Source organism: Bubalus bubalis, chromosome 5, assembly GCF_019923935.1.
Source record: "Bubalus bubalis isolate 160015118507 breed Murrah chromosome 5, NDDB_SH_1, whole genome shotgun sequence".
Classification (NCBI taxonomy): Eukaryota; Metazoa; Chordata; class Mammalia; order Artiodactyla; family Bovidae; genus Bubalus; species Bubalus bubalis.
In genome coordinates, this window is record NC_059161.1 from 108,204,257 (window position 1) to 108,222,842 (window position 18,586).

At 35.7% G+C, this 18,586-nt stretch overlaps 1 protein-coding gene and 1 pseudogene across 1 annotated transcript; one reads left to right on the forward strand and one right to left on the reverse strand.

Moving 5' to 3' along the window:
* The first annotated feature begins 238 nt into the window (after window positions 1-238).
* LOC102390635 lies at window positions 239-1,135 on the forward strand (annotated as a pseudogene).
* A 4,189-nt stretch (window positions 1,136-5,324) lies between these two features.
* Window positions 5,325-6,254, reverse strand: LOC102390300 (olfactory receptor 8D2). The gene has a single exon (XM_006056079.4). It carries the CDS (start codon window positions 6,249-6,251, stop codon window positions 5,325-5,327), a length of 927 nt encoding a protein of 308 aa, XP_006056141.4. The 5' UTR covers window positions 6,252-6,254.
* Window positions 6,255-18,586: the final 12,332 nt, after the last annotated feature.

Consider the following 18,586-nt stretch of genomic DNA (forward strand, 5'->3'; position numbering starts at 1 on the left):
TTCAGTTTGTAAAGACAAAGTGATTTTCACTCCTAAATGTCACTTGGGAATAGTAAAGACTAAAGCCAAATGAAACATCAACATCTTGAGCAAGTCTTTGATCAAGAGTAGATTTTAGTGTCTTGTTTCCTGAAATTCTGGGTCCATTAGAAACTATCAGATCTTGGATTCTTAAATCCTGTCAGATGACAATATTTGGCCAATGAGACTCTCTTCCCCGAACCACACTGGGACAAGAATGGATACAGGAAATCATTCTTTGGTAACTGAGTTCATCCTTGAGGGGTTAACAGATCAGCCAGGACTCCAGGTTCCTCTCTTCTTCCTGTTTCTATTGATCTACATGGTCTCCATGGTCAGCAACTTGGGCTTGGTCATTTTAATCAGGATCAGTTCTCAGCTTCACATGTCCATGTATTATTTTCTCAGTAATTTGTCCTTCATAGATCCCTGCTACTCCTCAGTCATAATTCCAAAGATGCTGGTGAACTTCGTGTCAGAGAAGAACTTCACTTCTTTCCCTGAGTGCATGGTCCAGCTCTTTTTCTTCTGCTTCTTCGGTATTAATGACTCCTACATGCTGACAGCCATGGCATTTGATCGTTATGTTGCCATCTGTAACCCCTTGCTCTACACTGTTACCATGTCCCACAGAGTCTGTTTCCTACTGGTCACCCATGTGTATATAGTGGGGGCTGTTGGAGCCTCGATTCACACCAGCTTCATATCTAGTCGCTCCTTCTGTGGCACTAATGTCATCCACCATTACTTCTGTGACATCCTTCCTCTTCTGAATATATCTTGCTCAAGAGACTACAAGGAACTTTCAGTGATGATTTTGGTTGGATTCGATGTCTTTGTATGTGCTGTAGCCATCTTCATCTCTTGTTGTCATCCTTCCCAGCATCTTGCGCATACACTCAGCTGAAGGCAGATCTAAGGCTTTCATTACCTGCAGCTCCCACCTTGCAGCTGTTGGGGTTTTCTATGGCTCTATCATCTTCATGCATTTTAAACCATCTACCAGTGACACAATGCAGAAGAAGGTGCCTCTGTGTTTTATACCACAGTGATTTCCATGCTTAACCCCCTTATCTACAGCCTTAGGAACAAGGATGTCAATGAATCCATTTAAAGAGTTCTGCATGGTGGGATACTCCCCAGGTCTATGTAGAAAACAGTACTTTTGAAAAGAAATAGCACAAATAGATCTTGTGTTTTCTTTTAGCTTGTTTTTAACAGTAATTATTTTCAAACCAAGAGCCATTTTAAGCTAAAAGATCTGAATAACTTATTTTCAATTACTGTTCAATTACTATTCCCAATACCAAGTGTCTTTTTAGTCTCCTAGCTACTCAAGAAACAAACTTCTTACCTACATTTTCACCCTTTGGTGTAAGCTTATAGGTATCTCAGAACTCTTTCTTTTTGTAATTTTTCTTGCTAAACTGGAAACTCCTGACCAAACTTTCTAAAGTTGTAATATCTAATGATAAGTAAATATGTAAATCCCCTTAGGTATTTGTATTTTAATACACAACAGAGTTTTAGAAGCAATATACACTTCTTTGTAAAAAATTTTAAGGAAACCTGTGAGTGCTGCAGTCATATCTGACTCTTTGCAACCCTACCTAATTTGTAGTAGATAAGAAGAAATAGTATTTTCCTAAGATTCCTAGCCATTGTTATAACCATCAAAAATAAGATCCATCTTGGGGTGGTCTCAAGTAGGATGGAGGTTAGGATGGGCATGGCCCAAAAAAACAAAATTGTTTATAATTTTAAATTTTCACTGCAATTTTAACTCACATATTTTCTTTCCAACTTATTGCATACTTTAAGTTGGATCTTAATATGACTTTCTTCTGGATGACTTCCTTAGTCATCCCCTACTTATTTTCTCACTATTCATAATAATTTCTGTGCCTCACCATGCCATTATAGTTCACTCTTCCAGTCAATCAATCAGTTTTTGAGGGACAACTATGTGCCAGATAGACAAAATCCCTACCCTTGTAGGGAACAAATAATGAAAAAGAAAATGGACTCTGCATATAAGGAGCAGAAATTTTAAAAGTGTGCTTTAAACAGAAAAAACAAGTGTCAGAGTAATGGAAGGTGACAAAGGGATGGTGGGGGAGGAGGGCAAATATCTGTAGGGCTTTATGGGAAAGTTTGAAAGTTTTGACTGTCCTTCTAAGTGAAATGGGAAGTCACTGAGGGTGTGAACATAAAAAGACCTGATCTGATTAATGGGTGACTCTTGCTCTTTCTGCTGAATGGGCCTAAAAGCAATGAAATCCAAGTAACAAATATCTCACCTATTATCTAATGATATTTGGCTTCTAACCATCACATTCCACTAAAATAAACCAAGGCTTAATGGAGAAATGGCAGATTCAAAGGTGGGATATCTAAAATTCAAGATGAGTCTAGAGAATCTCAGTATTTCCTAGGGGAAGAAAGTGCCCAGTAGTTATGGAGATGTGTCAAAAGGAAAGAGCCCCTATTGGACAAATTTAGGACAATTTAAATAGCAGAATGGATGCCTTATGAGATCTAGGAGTCCCTCCTGATACAAAAATAACAACGACAATAATAAAATTAAAAATAATAGAAAAGGGAAAGTACTTCTTTATAGGATGACATCAATTAATGATATAATTAGAATGATATCATTCTATATCTATATAAATCTATATCTGATATAAATGTATATATAAAGTATATATAAATATGTATTGATCATATATTATATATTAATTTATATACTTTATATTATACTTATTGTATATAAAACATTTACATATATATTTATACATATAAATATAAATTCAGGTTTAAATCTACATCTGAATGATACAATAGAAACTTATCAAGTTGCAATGACCATACTAGTTGAATTAGGTAAGAATCATCAATGGAAACTAAAATCAATGGGTTAAAAGAAACTCCCTCTTAAGGGAATAAGAACAAGAGAGACCTACAATCTTAAGGTATCATGTCACGGATTACTCATTCATAACAAAGGGGAAAGGAGTACCTCTACAATAGTAAATTTTAATGGAAACCTTTTTAAACCAAACGATTAAATTTAACATTAGCAAAAATGGAACAAATTGATGTATCATGCCTTCTGCTGTGATTTTCTGAAAGAAATAACACAATGTCACCTAAAGTAGCCATCTGAGCCAAAGATGTTTAACCTTAATTTAATCGCAAGGAGTTAGACAAATGGAAACTGAAAGATCATCTGTAACATAAAGAAACCATGTTCTTTTTAAATGCCAACGTCATCAAAGACTGAAAAAGGTTGGGGAAAAGACTTTAAATTATGTATATACTAAAGGGAAATGTCAATTAAATATCATGCTTAGTTAGCTCTTAGATAAAAAACAAAGCAAAAATAACCTATCACACACATTATTGGGGACAATTGAGGATATTTAAATGAGGGTTATGTGTTCATCACTAAAACTGAGTCAATGCTGAATTTACTGAGTGAATAGTTGCATTGTGGTTGTATAGAAAAAACATCTCCTTTCTTAGGGGACTTAAGCCAGGCTGTTTAAAGTGTCATGATGGATTGTGAGGAGTCATTTCTCCAATGAGATAGCATTGTGTGTGTGTGTGTGTTCCCAAATTAAACACAATTCAGTTTTATGGTGACAACGGCCATGTTTTTCTTGTGTGCCTTTCTATCTCTAATACCTAAGGTAACAAATGACACACAGCTGTTCAAACAATATCCACTGAATGACTCAACGAATCTCTGAGACTAAGAGTGACAAGCAAGAATTAAATAAATGAAAAATAAGTAGAGGTAATGTATGCAGTCAAACTCCTAGATGCATATATTTCTCTCTTCTGGGAATATCCCTGTCTGGTCTCGGTCTCTAATGCAATATATTTCTTACACCTCTTCCACAGTTTTCTCTTTTCTGCCTGAACAAATTGTTCTTGTTCTTATTCCCAGGTCACAGTACAAGGACTATGCTGGAAGTGAAAGACAAATTGATACCCAACAACTGAGTTTCAAAAATATTAAAAGCTAATTTATTAAACACCACTTTATAGATATTACCTCATGTCATTCTGACAAAAGTCCCATGATCAAGGATCTCAATTTTTTAGGGTAAATAAATGGGAAATTTTAGACTTACTTATTCTCTGAGTCTAAAATAAAGATCTCAGCTGGTAAATGGCAAAAGAAGAATACTTTGCAAATTTATGTGTTCTCTGTTATCTTTATGAATATAACCATATTTGTACATTTTTTCCAAAAAATTAGAATTTTGATTTTTAATTATGTCTGTTTTTCTACTCTATGATTTTTTTCTTTATCTATTTTCTCTGGTGCATTTTCTGCTTTATTAATTTCTTTCTCATTTTTGGAATTAAGAATTTAATTTATATTCATGTTTATTTTTGAGATATTATTTACATGCAGTGAAATGAACAGATAGCAAGTATACAGTTGGATCAGTTTGAAAAATGAACACTCTGTGTAGCCTATACCCAAAAAAAGATGTAAAATATTTCCATAACTGAGAATGTTCCTTCTTGCCCATTGCTCACCCCCACCTCCAAATCATTACTGTTTATTTATTTTTAACCATAGATGAGTTTTGTCTGTGGTTGATCTTCATATGAATTTAGAGGACAAGTTTTTCTCTCTGAGGTAATTACCAGTAATCTTAGTTCATCCATGCTCTCTTCTGTTGGTACAAAAGCATGAAATGTAATATACAATGTGCTCAGTCATGTCTGACTCTCTTCCCTCCCCCCAACACACACACCGCAATCCACCAATACGTGGTTCTTTGCTATAAGTACTGCATCCTCACAGCTCGGTCATGATATCAATATTCTCAATATTTCACTATAATGGCTTGGGGATAGAAAAAAAAAAAAAAGCTTCCCTTGAAAGTTTAAAAATACCTCTCTTTCTGCCTTTCAAGATGTTGAATCAGTTAACATCATCTCTTTTCAAACACAACCCTGAATCCACTTATTTATCAAGCACTTTCAAAATTGATATCTTCAACATATTATTTTTTGTTGTTGTTCACTAGCCCTCCCTCTTCTGCCAAATCCTGTTTCTTGAATACAAGTAAAATTTCCAAATATTATATTGGCTATGAGAAAATCTTGTTGTTTGATAAAAATGACCAAAATGCCTCAAACATTCTCAAGTACAAATATACATTTTATAAGTAACAGTGCATTTTGTCTCTAGAGGAGAAAAAGAAATAACACAGAGTTCATGACAACTTTTCCTCTGGTTCACTTCCTCTCCGTGGAAATCTCCTTTGTTGGGGTGACTACTTTCCCCTAAGCACCTTCCTCAGTGCATTCTTCACATCCTTGTTCCTTAAACTGTAGATCAAGGGGTTCAGCATGGGGATCACGGTGGTGTAGAACACGGAGGACACTTTCTCCTGTTCCATAGTATTGCTCGAAGGGGGCTTGAAATACATGAATGTTATAGACCCGAAAAAGATAACCACAGCCATGAGATGGGAGCTGCAAGTGCCAAAGGCTTTGGACTGTCCCTTGATGGAGTGAATACAGAGGATGCTAGAGAGGATGAAAGCATAAGAGATGAGTACAGCCAGTGCCGGTGCCAAGGTATTAACTCCTCCAATAATAAACAACAGTATCTCATTAATGTGGATGCTGGAGCAAGAGAGACTCAACAAGGGAAGAATATCACAAAAATAATGACTGATAACATGAGATCCACAGAAGGACAACATTGACATGCAGATAGTATGAACTGTGGCCCCAAATAAGCCCAGTGAATATACTACACCCATCATTATGGAACAGACCCTATGGGACATGATAATATTGTAATGCAGTGGGCTGTAGATTGCAACATAACGATCATACGCCATGGCAGTGAGAAGATAACCTTCTGCTATTACAAAAATAAGGAAGAAGTAAAGCTGAGCCATGCATTCCAGGAAGGAAATAACATTCTTTTCTAACACAAAGTTCACCAGCATCTTTGGAGTAATGACAGAGGAGTAGCAGAGATCAATGAATGACAAATGGCTGAGAAAATAATACATTGGAGAGTGAAGTTGAGAACTGATAGCAATTAAGAAGATCATGCCCAGGTTCCCCACCACAGTGACCACATATATTCCAAGGAACAGGAGGAAGAGTGGCAACTGAAGCTCTGGGCATTTTGTTAACCCTTCAAGGATAAATTCACTCACTGAAGAATGATTCAAAGTAGTCATTCCTTACAAGATATTATCTGCAGAAAGAAGTGAGACAAAATAGGTGCATTAGAGTTATTTTCTGATTCCCAAAGCAGCATGAAAGGTCCTGTCTTGATTGGTTCCATCTTTCATCTGTCCCATGTCTTCGTCCTTTCCAGTGATCTCTTAAAAGCTCAAGGACATGGTACTGATCAACCTACTTGCAGGGCAGGAGTAGAGATGCAGATATAAAAAATGGACTTGTGGACATAGCTGGGGCAGGAGAGGGTGGGACAAATTGAGAAAGTAGCATTGACGTATATACACTACCATGTATAAAATGGGCTCATCTGGTGAAAAATCTGCCTGCAATGTGGGAGACCGGGGTTCCATCCCTGGATTGGGAAGATCTCCTGGAGACGGGAACAGCTACCCACACCAGTATTCTGGCCTGGAGAATTCCATGGGCTGTATAGTTTATGGGGTTGCAAAGAGTCAGACAGACTGAGCAACTTTCACTTTCATGTGTAAAATGGATAGCTAGTGGGAAGCTACCCATTTTACACGTGGTACTGTATAGACCTCAATGCTACTTTCTCAGTTAGTATAGCCAGCATTGTAGAGCCCATCCTGGCACCCTGTGATGACCTAAAGTGGTTGGGGTGGGAGGGAGTCTCTAGAGGGATGGGATATACATATAACTATCACTGATTCAATTTATTGTATGGCAGAAGCCAGCACAACATTGTAAAGCAATTATCCTCCAATTAAAAATAAATAATAATTTAAAAAGAATAAGAATCTACAAAAAAAAACAAAAAACAAGCACTCAAAGACAAAGACTAGAAGTATAGCCCAGAGCCTCAGTGCTAACACGCAAATACCTCCCCCCAACCCCTGTAAGTCATAGCCTTTTCATTTTACTCCAGGCTTAAGCCAACAACTACCTCACTTTGAAAAAAAAGCACAGACTTTTAAGATCTAATTAGTCTTTCTTTAATATACTTAAAGGAATGTTGCCCATCCCTTTCTCTGACATATATAAATTAGAACCTTCAAATTTGGTTGAAACATGGCTTCTAATCTAGCTCTAATGAAATGAGAGTCATCCTTTTCAATATCTCAACCCATCTATATGAATCATCATAATATTCTCTAAAACTGGGAATCTAGAAACATAATAGACTTATTAAAGAGATTGTTTATACAAAAAGAAATTCAATCAGTGTCTTTAATCAATTCAGACTCCCACTTATCTCTCTATTGTTCTCTGGATGGAAGACTTTAGTTAAGCCAGGGAACTCTTTTCATCCTGTCAGCAGATGTGGTTAACAGAAATAAGGTGCCAAAGGCTGTTCTTAGGCTGTATTTTAAAACTTTCTTGTTCAAGGAACAGCAAAGAAGGAAGATAAGCTTTCAGGTATATTTGCTGAGCCATCAACAAATCAGTGTTTTATCCCTGGCTCTTCCCTACTGTCCGTAATCAGAGGCCAAACTTGCACTGAACTTTCTCTCTCAAAGCTGTTATATCAGAAACTGGGGATTTCCCTTCACTGACTTAGTTTCCCCTAAAGAGGAATCAGGGGAAAGACAGTCCTGCTTTAAGTGCATGCATTCTTTATTACCTAAAGGAATCAAGCTTAATGACTTTTCATTGAGTGAAAAAAAAAATCAATGGAGAAAATTTTCTGTACATAGAGTGATATAGAATTTGATTTTATTTTGCATGAAAAATAAAAACAAATTCAGTTTCATCACAAGCAAAAATTTATGAAACTTTGCTTTAATTTATTTTCTCTCTATACCTTCCACAACATGCTAAGGGTGTTCAATATATGTGTTGATTAAAAGGCTTAATTACACAGGATCATTATCTTTAAGAGCACATATCTTTAGAAGAGAATAAATATCTTTTGAAATCGCTTACATGTGGAATCCAAAGTATGACACAAATGAACTTATTTGTGAGACATAAACACACTCACAGACATAGAAAACAAACTTGTGGTTACCAAAGGGGAATGGAGGTAGGGGAGGGATAAATTAGAAGCTTGGCATTAGCAGACACGCACTATTAAATATAAAATAGATAAATGACAAGGCCATACTGTACAGCACAAGGAATTATATTTAATGTCTTGTAATAAGCAACAATGGAAAAGAAAAATAAAGAACATATGAGAAAAAAAAATAAAACAACATGGTACTGAATTGAGAAAATTAGATAAAACTTAAGAAAAGAGAATCACACCAATACAATATTGTAAAGTTAAAAAATAAAATAAAATAAAAAAAGAAAAGAGAATCAGAGTTGCCAGGATAAAACTCAAAGTAACCAGATTAGCAAAAACCATGAAATTCAAACATCTCCAGGAAGATGCTCTGAATTTGTCCGAATAGAATTAAGACTGAAGGAGGTGGTTTTTCTTATTCAAACCAAATCAACACTCCATGAAAGGGAGAGGTGGGACATTTTGGGTTGAGATTCACTTTGGATTGAGTACTACACTTTTTAATAGGCTCACACATAAACTGACTAAAAATCTTTTTTTAATCCCAAGCTAATACTAAAATCATTACCAGTAAGAAGGGTTGTCCAGAGGTCAGAACCAAAGAAAGATTGTTTTCCTTGTCCAGATATTCCTGCTGATGTTGAGACTCAAGTTGCTGATCTGTCAAGTAAATAAAGCCCATTATTATATTATGCTTTGATGGAGTCCAGTAGAATAAGAAAAGCAATATATATGCATTAACTCTTCACTGGTTTGGAGATATTTATCTAGTAACTTACAATTTACCACAAAACTGAAGGTAAGTAAAAATACCTTGAAAAGTGAAAGTCATTCAGTCAAGTCCAACTCTTTGTGACCCCATGGACTCTATTGTCCATGGAATTCTCCAGGCCAGAATACTGGAGTGGGTAGTCTTTCCCTTCTCCAGTGGATCTTCCCAACCCAGGGATCAAACAGGGTCTTCTGCATTGCAGGCAGATTCTTTACCAACTGAGCAATCAGGGAAGCCCCAAATACCTTGAAGACACCAATATAAATGTCACACTATCATTTAGTAAAATTCTTCCATTTGTCAATCCACTTAGGTTTCTCTTAGTGCCCTGTTATTCTTTTCCTTAAGAAATACTTCTAATAAACATGGAGGAGATCAGAATGAAGGCAGAATTTTAAAAGAGGAGGGGAGACATGAGAAAGAAGCCTCAGGATAGCAAGAAGAGCAGCTTAACAACAGAAAAGGAGGCCTCCAGAAGAGTGCTTAAAAAAACAAAAGGAAAAAAATCCTCAAACTGCATAGGTATATTGGACTCGAGAAAATTTGAATGTATCAAAATGCAGATACATGCACAAAATAGCTCATGTGCATAAAAATAATTGCCCTGAATCACCAAAAGAAAGTTAATTTTTAATATCTTTAACTCAAAATGCCAGGGGAGCATGAAATGCAATATGTAAACTTCCTATCAAAGTAATTCAGTAAATGAAGCAAGAATAATAAGATATTTACATATTTGAGATTTTTACTGGAAGTGAAATGTTATTATGCCAAATGAAATGAAAGTGAATAGCTACTATATATGTAGGTAATATGCTTCTCTGTGGGAGAGAAAAAAAGACAGTACTTTGTTTCCCTTTGAATTTTTCTCCCCCATAGCTAGTGGTCTAGAATGCTACTGTTTTTAAACTTTTATAATACAACCAATAGTGAAGGCAGAAAAGTGCCAGCTCCTATCCTTGGAGATCATAAATGGAAGTAGCATCATTAACTACTCAAGGATGTAAGAATAGTGCTCCTTATATCCTTCATCAAGTTACCCATAAAAGATTCAAAATTAAAATTTAAATATCTATACAGTATAAGTGTGCTTCCCTGGTGGCTCAGCTGGTAAATTATCCACCTGCAATGCAGGAGATGTGGGTTCCATCCCTGGGATGAGAAGATCCCCTGGAGAAGGGAAAGGCTACCCACTCCAGTATTCTTGCCTGGAGAATCCCATGGACTGTAGTATTTGCATATGTGTATGTCTGTGTGTATGTGTCTGTATGTCTAATTAATTTTTTTTAATTCTAAAATTTTGTTTCTTTAATGGAGATACACAAATCTAAGAAAACTCTTCTTGCAAAGGCCTACTTTTTTAACGCAGAATTATTTAGGGCAGATATTGATTTGCTATTTTCTCTCACTGAAAAATAACATAACACTAATAACATTTTCCTAAACTAATTTGTTGCAGGATCTGGAATACAGAGTTATAGTTATGGGAGAAATCCTGTTCTTATTCTTTCTACGATGTAACTTTATTTGAGAGAGAAGAATAAAATTGTCTTAATACCCGAATCTCAAATACTACTGGGAAAGTAGATGCCTGTCCCTTTAGGATCTGATGGAGTGGGTATTTTTGTCAAGAAAGTGGAATTCATAAAGTTTAATCTTTTGGGTAGAGAATGAAGCTTAATTCTTCATAGAAGTCAAATATTGTGGAAAGGAGATATTCCTGTTTGTTTCTATATCCAAAGCAAATGTTATAAAATATCTGTATGATTTAGAACAAAATCTTTATTAATTTCAAATCTTAAATGCTATGATTGTATGACACATAGAGTCTGAAGAGGGGGCTAAGAGCATTTTGTATAGTCTGTGTGACTAAAGCAAGTCACTTACCCTCTCTGAATCTTTGTTTCCTCAACTAGGAAGAGTAACTATGAAGATAAAGACTTGTACAGAGATTTGAAAACTTTATAGCACTGGGTTACCATTTGTGATTTCTTACACTTACAAAACATGTTCTGAATTTACTTTACCTGTATATGCCAATGTTCCCCAAAGTAACAGGCACCCTTACCCAAGTAATGAAAGTATAGGAGTGTATTCACCAAGAAAAGCATTATTTGTTCCAGGATCTCATCAAGAAGGGCACTCTCTTTAACAATGAAAGCAAAAAGTTTTTTAAATTATAATTTAAAAAGCAAAGCAGTCAGGAGATTCCAGGTGTTTCTACAGTGGCTTTGGGAGAACGCTCGAGAGTTTGGTGCACATTTGAGGCTATGAATAAGGGAAAGTCTGGATTAGATTTAAGAAGGAGCTGTTAGCCACTATATCAACTCTGTTCCTGCTGTCGTAGGAACAGATTGCAGTAAACTGCTCAGAAAAGCACTGGGAGCAACAGAAGGATGAGGTCATTAAATGCTGCCAATCCCAGACGTGCTGTAATCCATGGGGTCACAAAGAGTCTGATACAACTTGGCGACTGAACAACAGCAATAACAATACAGCTGAGCATTCTGACCTTTTCATATCTAAATATTCTCACCAATTTCTTAAACTTGAACAATGACAGTTAACAGCCCAGTAACTTAAGTCTGATAATTTAGAGCTGCATTTGCCAGTTCTGCCTTGGATAGGGCACCATTTTGCTAGCAATTTCCATCTACATAAGAAAGATCATCTGGTGTTCAGTTAAGCCAGGACAAGAGGAATTTAAAACATTGGGCTCTGTGAAAATCGTTTAGTTCACTGGAGCATCTGATAGGAAATATTGAAACTGAATTGCAGATATTGGGTAATTAAATCAAGAAAATTGTCATCCAGTTTACAGACTGACTAAAAGCAAGTAAGTACATTTAAAGTTCAGGATTACCTTTCTCCAGGCAAAGTTTTCAAAATAATTGGCTTGTCTTGAAATGTATCTTTTTCTTCAGTCATTGAAAAATTAAATGAGTATAATATCAAAAAATAAAGAATAGAGTTACATATTGATTAGAGCTTTAATGACACTCTAGCTTCAGTCTTCCTAGAACCATGTGTTGGTTTTACCACTTAAGATTTGTGTGATTTGGGAAAATTATATCACTTGTTACTCAATGTTTTCATCTGTAAAATCTGTCTCCTAAGATTTTTGTAGTTAATAGAGGTTAGTAAAAAAAAAAAAAGAATGGTACATATTAAGTACTGAATAACTATTTCATACTATTAACCTAATATCATGAAGAAAAAATGATTAATTAAGCTGTTTAAATAGAACCAATCCAGACAACACTTTAAACTTTTTCTCTGCTGAGAAGTTGATATACACTCACCTTGAGATATTTATTTATTTACCTTACAATATTGTAAAGTAATTAGCCTCTACTTAAAATAAATTTTAAAAAAAGATATTTATTTATTAACCTTCAAAGACTGCATCTTGATATTGTTTGCAAATATTGAGATGGGGCTTAGAAATACACAACAACTAATTCCCAAAGGTCTACAAATCTCTCAAGATTTGGCCCTACGTGCATTAGGCAATCAATGAAAAAAAAAACAAAAATAAAAAAAAATAGAAATTACATCTCAAAAAGATTTCATCACCCAAGGGACTGGTCTTTGTTGGTAAAACACAATAAAAACCAATACAATATTGTAAAGTAAATAATAATAATAATAATAATTCATGTTGATGTATGGCAAAACCAATACAATATTGTAAAGTAATTAACCTCCAATTAATAAATAAATTTTTATTAAAAAAAAAAAAGTTACCTGGGAGCTTAAAAAAAAAAAACAATAATAATACATACATTGTCTTCTGTAATAGAATTTACAAACTGTTTCACCAAACATTGCTCTTAGCAAAAATTTTTTGTCTGAATCCACTCTAGTTGTTCTCAGACAGCCCCAAAGAGATGTGCTATCTAGGAAAGCTTTTGAATTTTTTCTACTTAATAGTCCATCTGTTTTCTGTCATAAAATTAACAAGGGAACATAGAGTGTCAAGTATAATTGTTTCTGGAATAAATTTAATTCTTTTGTGTAGCGTATGATTTCAATATTTTAATTACTTTGGGTCACCAGGTCAAATCTCAGCTTCCTAAACTGTGAAATAATGCTAGATAATTTACGTATTTCTGTAGCATAACAGCAAAAGTAAATTTCTGATGCTTCCAAACAGGGTGAAAGTCAGTCATGTTTGACTCTTGTGACACATGGCCTCTATACAGTCCATGGAATTCTCCAGGCTGGAATACTGGAGTGGGTAACCATTCTCTTCTCCAGGGCATCTTCCCAGCCAAGGGATCGAACCCAGGTCTCCCACACTGCAGGTGGATTCTTTACCAGCTGAGCCACCAGGGAAGCCCTCCAAACAGGTTAGGTTGCCTTATTAATAGTTCTTTCTCATACTATGATCTTTTGGTGAGCTCTTAGTGTTATTGTTAACAATTTGAGGGAGCTATCCCTCTAGTTCTTCTCCTCAAAAATGTTCACATAAATTAGAGATATCTATGCTTGAAGTTGTGTTAGAATCTATATGTAAAACCACCACAGAATTTTTGTGAAGACAAAATTTTAAGATTTTAAAATACTGATTTGATTTTTTTTTATTGTTTAAAGGTTTATTCAGACTATTTTTAAGCTATTTTTAATTGAAAGATTATTACTTTACAATATTGGTTTCATTTCTGCCATTCATTAACATGAACTAACCATAAGAGGGGACATATGCACAGACTATTTTTCAAAATGAGTTTTTGATAAGATGTCTTTTTACACAAAGTTACTGGTAGTATCTGAGCTTTCAAATTTATGTAAAATTATTCATATTCACAGTATTTTTTTAGTAGTTGACATTTTAAGTTTGTAACACTTCCTAATACATGATTATATAGTTGCTATTCTGGTCACCATGCTTCTCCCTGCAGTGGGAGGGCCTGATCTTTGGGATCGAGGATCACAACAGAGCACATGAATGCCAAAGAACTGATGCTTTTGAACTGTGGTGCTGGATAAGACTCTTGAGAGTCCCTTGGGCTGCAAGATCAAGCCAGTCAATCCTAAAGGAAATCAATCCTGAATATTCATTAGAAGGACTGATGCTAAAGCTGAAACTCCAATACTTAGGCCACCTGTTGCGAAGAGCCAACTCATTAGAAAAGATCCTGATGCTGAGAAAAATCAAAGGCAGGAGGAAGAGGGGATGACAGAGGACAAGATGGTTGGGTAGTATCACTGACTCAATGGACATGAAGTGAAGCAAGTTCCAGGATATGGTGAAGGACAGGGAAGACTGGCGTGCTGCAATCCATGGGGTTGCAAAGAGTTGGGTATGACTGAGTGAAGGAAAAAGGAGAATGTAAATGTTCTTCCCAATCAGGTAATGGCTAGCAAAAGGCGAGGTGATTTCACTAATGCTCCTACTCCATATGGAAGGAAACTGAGAGCAGAGAATAAGTATCCCCTTATTCTCTTTTCTTGGAGTCCAAGTAGTCCCACAATATATTTTATAGATTAATATTCTACCAGTAAAAATTGTTGAAGTTCTAATGTATCTGTTTGTCATTTGTGCTACTTCCCACTCACACTGAATCATTCCCTTTTCTGTTTAAGTATTTAATTTCCCCTGAGAAAATCCCCTGCAGACTGACAAATGAGAAATTTCCACCCAGAGAAGTTTTGCATATTTTTCAGGCACCCCAGTATTATTATCTAAGATGAAGGAGCAATTGAATTCAAAGAAGAGAAAGACATTAAGCAAATATACACAGTTAAGAGATATTTGGAATATTACAGGGAAAAGTGGGTTTTTGGGGAGAGGGACTAGAAGGAGGCAATATACCATGAGAAAATGCTATAGCTTTGATAGAGGCCAAATTATGAAAGGCAGTGTTGCTATGGTATTTACTTTGAAATAGACATATGCTATGCTATGCTAAGTCGCTTCAGTTGTGTCCAACTCTGTGCGACCCCATAGATGGCAGCCCACCAGGCTCCCCCGTCCCTGGGATTCTCCAGGCAAGAACATCTTTTGATAAGATGTCTTTTTACACAAAGTGGGCTACACAAAGTGGAGTGGGTTGCCATTTCCTTCTCCAATGCATGAAAGTGAAAAGTGAAAGTGAAGTCATTCAGTCGTGTCTGACTCTTAGCAATCCCATGGACTGTAGCTCACCTGGCTCCTCCATCCATGGGATTTTCCAGGCAAGAGTATTGAAGTGGTGTGTCATTGCCTTCTCTGGAAATAGACATACACAGTGGCTATTTTTAATTTTTCCATATTATCTTATTCTGATAATTTAATGTAACCTACAAATCTGTACATGGTATATTAGTTGATCACTTTTGAACAGATATAAGACAGATTTGGTAAAAATAAATAAAATGTAAATATCCTGGATGATAAATTTAGAAGCATTGGGATTTCTGAGATAGGTTTCAAAATCATCTTCTTTGAAATACATCAGTAGCATATTTCTAAAGCAACCAGCTATATTTGCCCTTGAGATATATTCTTAGAAATTGCTACCAGTGTTAACAAAACGTCTCTAACTGTTCTAAAACTCTTTTAATTTCTTTCTGCTTTTCATTTACCCTCAATAAAATTCCTTGATTTCTATTTCCCTGAACAATTTCTCTTGGGAATGAGAAAAGCAATATGCTTGCCATGTGTTAATATTTGAAAATCGTCCTCTTATTTCAAACAACCTCTAAGACAAATATTCACCTAATTCATTGTCAAATCAAAGTGGAATTGTTTCTTGTCAGAAGTTAACAAATACTTTCATATATCTTATTTATGCCTTAAGATATGAAACTGCAACCCCTTTTTTTAATTTAAATTTATTTATTTTAATTGGGGGCTAATTACTTTACAATATTGTATTGGTTTTGCCATACATCAACATGAATCCACCACGGGTGTACACGTGTTCCCCATCCTGAAACCCCCTCCCCCTCTCCCTCCCCGTACCATCCCTCTGGGTCATCCTGTATGCGAGAGAGCTAAAGAGACACAGATGCATAGAACGGTCTTTTGGACTCTGTGGGAGAGGGAGAGGGAGAGGGAGAGGGTGGGATAATTTGGGAGAATGGCATTGAAACATGTATAATATCATATGTGAAACGAATCACCAGTCCAGGTTCGATGCTGGATACAGGATGCTTGGGGCTGGTGCAACCACTTTTATAATGATTTTTAATAAATTCATGCTCTAAAACTACAAAAATAAAATATACATGCATCATTTATATTGACTTTCTGAAAATTTTAAATAAAAATATCACTAAGTTTAGATGCAAAGATAGTGCAGAATTGTTAAGCATCTTAATTATCTCTTAAAACTTTATATTAAGCAATATATTCTTCATACTGAATGGTTGAAACACAAAGTTCTATGTTTTAGAAGCAAAAAATATCATAATGTATTTTATATTACAATATTAAGAGTATAAAACACTGAATGATTTCCAAACAAAAACTGCATCAACACCAGGAATACAAAGATAAAAAAAAAAAAAAAACAGTCTGAGTTTTATAGGATTTCATAATCTATTAGGGGTAGCAGAGAAATAATTATTTTTCAAGATTAACTGTGTCAGGTAGTATAATAGGGTTAACAAAGACTGCTTAAAATGATGAAAAACAGACTGATGCTAGAGAAGTTGATAGAAGACTGTGAAAGGCAGCATTCACCATAGTACTTATTTTCAACACACATCTACACTAACAGCCATTTTATATTTTTTCATCTAATAATTTATACAGACTAACAGAAGTTGGTAAAAGTTTTGCAAATGTTACTAAAACCAGGCAAGAATGAAAGCAGTAAATTACAAAAGCCCTTGTTCACTGCTTTTGTTTCTGTGAACAAATTTGAAACTGTGTTCAGATTTTTATATTCTTTGCAGCCAAAGATGGAGAAGCTCTATACAGTCAGCAAAAACAAGACCGGGAGCTGACTGTGGCTCAGGTCATGAACTCCTTATTGCCAAATTCAGACTTAAATTGAAGAAAGTGGAGAAAACCACTAGACCATTCAGGTATGACCTAAATCAAATCCCTTATGATTATACAGTGGAAGTGAGAAATAGATTTAAGGGCCTAGATCTGATAGATAAAGTGCCTGATGAACTATGGAATGAGGTTCGTGACATTGTACAGGAGACAGGGATCGAGACCATCCCCATGGAAAAGAAATGCAAAAAAGCAAAATGGCTGTCTGAGGAGGCCTTACAAATAGCTGTGAAAAGAATAGAAGTGAAAAGCAAAGGAGAAAAGGAATAATATAAGCATCTGAATGCAGAGTTCCAAAGAATAGCAAGGAGAGAAAAGAAAGCCATCCTCAGCGATCAATCCAAAGAAATAGAGGAAAACAACAGAATGGGAAAGACTAGAGATCTCTTCAAGAAAATTAGAGATACCAAAGACATCCCCAATGATGCTATTTTACCCTAATGTCCCTTGATTTCATCAACTATAGAGTACTTTTCTATTTCCAGAGGGGAAACATGTTCAAACTGAGAAAAAAACAAGAGGTAATAAATTTTCTAAATAATATTAATAAATTGGAGCTGGTGACAAAGTCTGCAACTGGTTAGGTAAGAGGGAAGTGTGGCTCTACACAGAGTGGAAATAAATTGAGAGATGACTCAGATTTCCTTCTACCTGGTTAAAAAGAAACAAAAAAATTGTCAACAAAATTATAATGATTAAACACAGAATCTTTCTCCCCTGTGACCAACCGCACAGACAGATACCCTAGTATATTCAAAATCTCTCCTACTCAGAGTTTTTCCTCAGAGCAGCTTTCACATTTTTATTTCTCAAGCTATAGATTAAGGGGTTCATCAAGGCAACCACATTGGTATAAAAGAGAGAAGAGACTTTTTGCTCATCCAGAGATCCAGCAGAAGATGGCCTGAGATACATAAATGCACATGATCCAAAGGACAGAGAAAACAGCAATGATGAAGGAACAGCAGGTACTGAAGGATTTGGACCTGCCCTCCGTGGAGCTAATGTAGAAGATGCTGGAGAAAATGAAACCATAAGAGACAAAGATGGTGAGGCTGGGCACAATGTTATTGATGCCACCACAATGAAAAGTACCAGCTCATTGACATAGGTACTTGTGCAGGAGAGTTGAAGCAGAGGGTCAATGTCACAGAAATAATGGTCGATGGTGTTTGCATCACAGAAGGTCAGTCTCAGCATGCATCCAGTGTGAGCCATGACACCAGATAATGCCATCAAGTAGGAACCAAGCATAAGGCTGGAACACACTTTAGGGGACATGACAACAATATACAAAGATGGCCACATAGCAATCATAGGCCACTGATGTCAGCACACAGAATTCAGAAATGACAAAAAAAAAAAAATGCAGCTGAGTCATGAACCTCATGTGAGAAATAATATTCTTCTTCAATGAGAAATAGATCAGAATTTTGGGTATAAACACAGAAGAATAACAGAGGTCCTTGAAGGATAAGTTGAAGAAAAAGTACATAGGGGTATACAGATGTGAATTCAGTGCAATTAGGATTATCAATCCCAAATTTCCCAGCACAGTGACCATACACATTCCTAGAAACAGAAAGAACAGAGGGAG

Bases quoted from the DNA above. Each gene is read 5' to 3' on its own strand.
- LOC102390300 (XM_006056079.4), bottom strand. From the start codon at position 6,251: ATGACTACTTTGAATCATTCTTCAGTGAGTGAATTTATCCTTGAAGGG.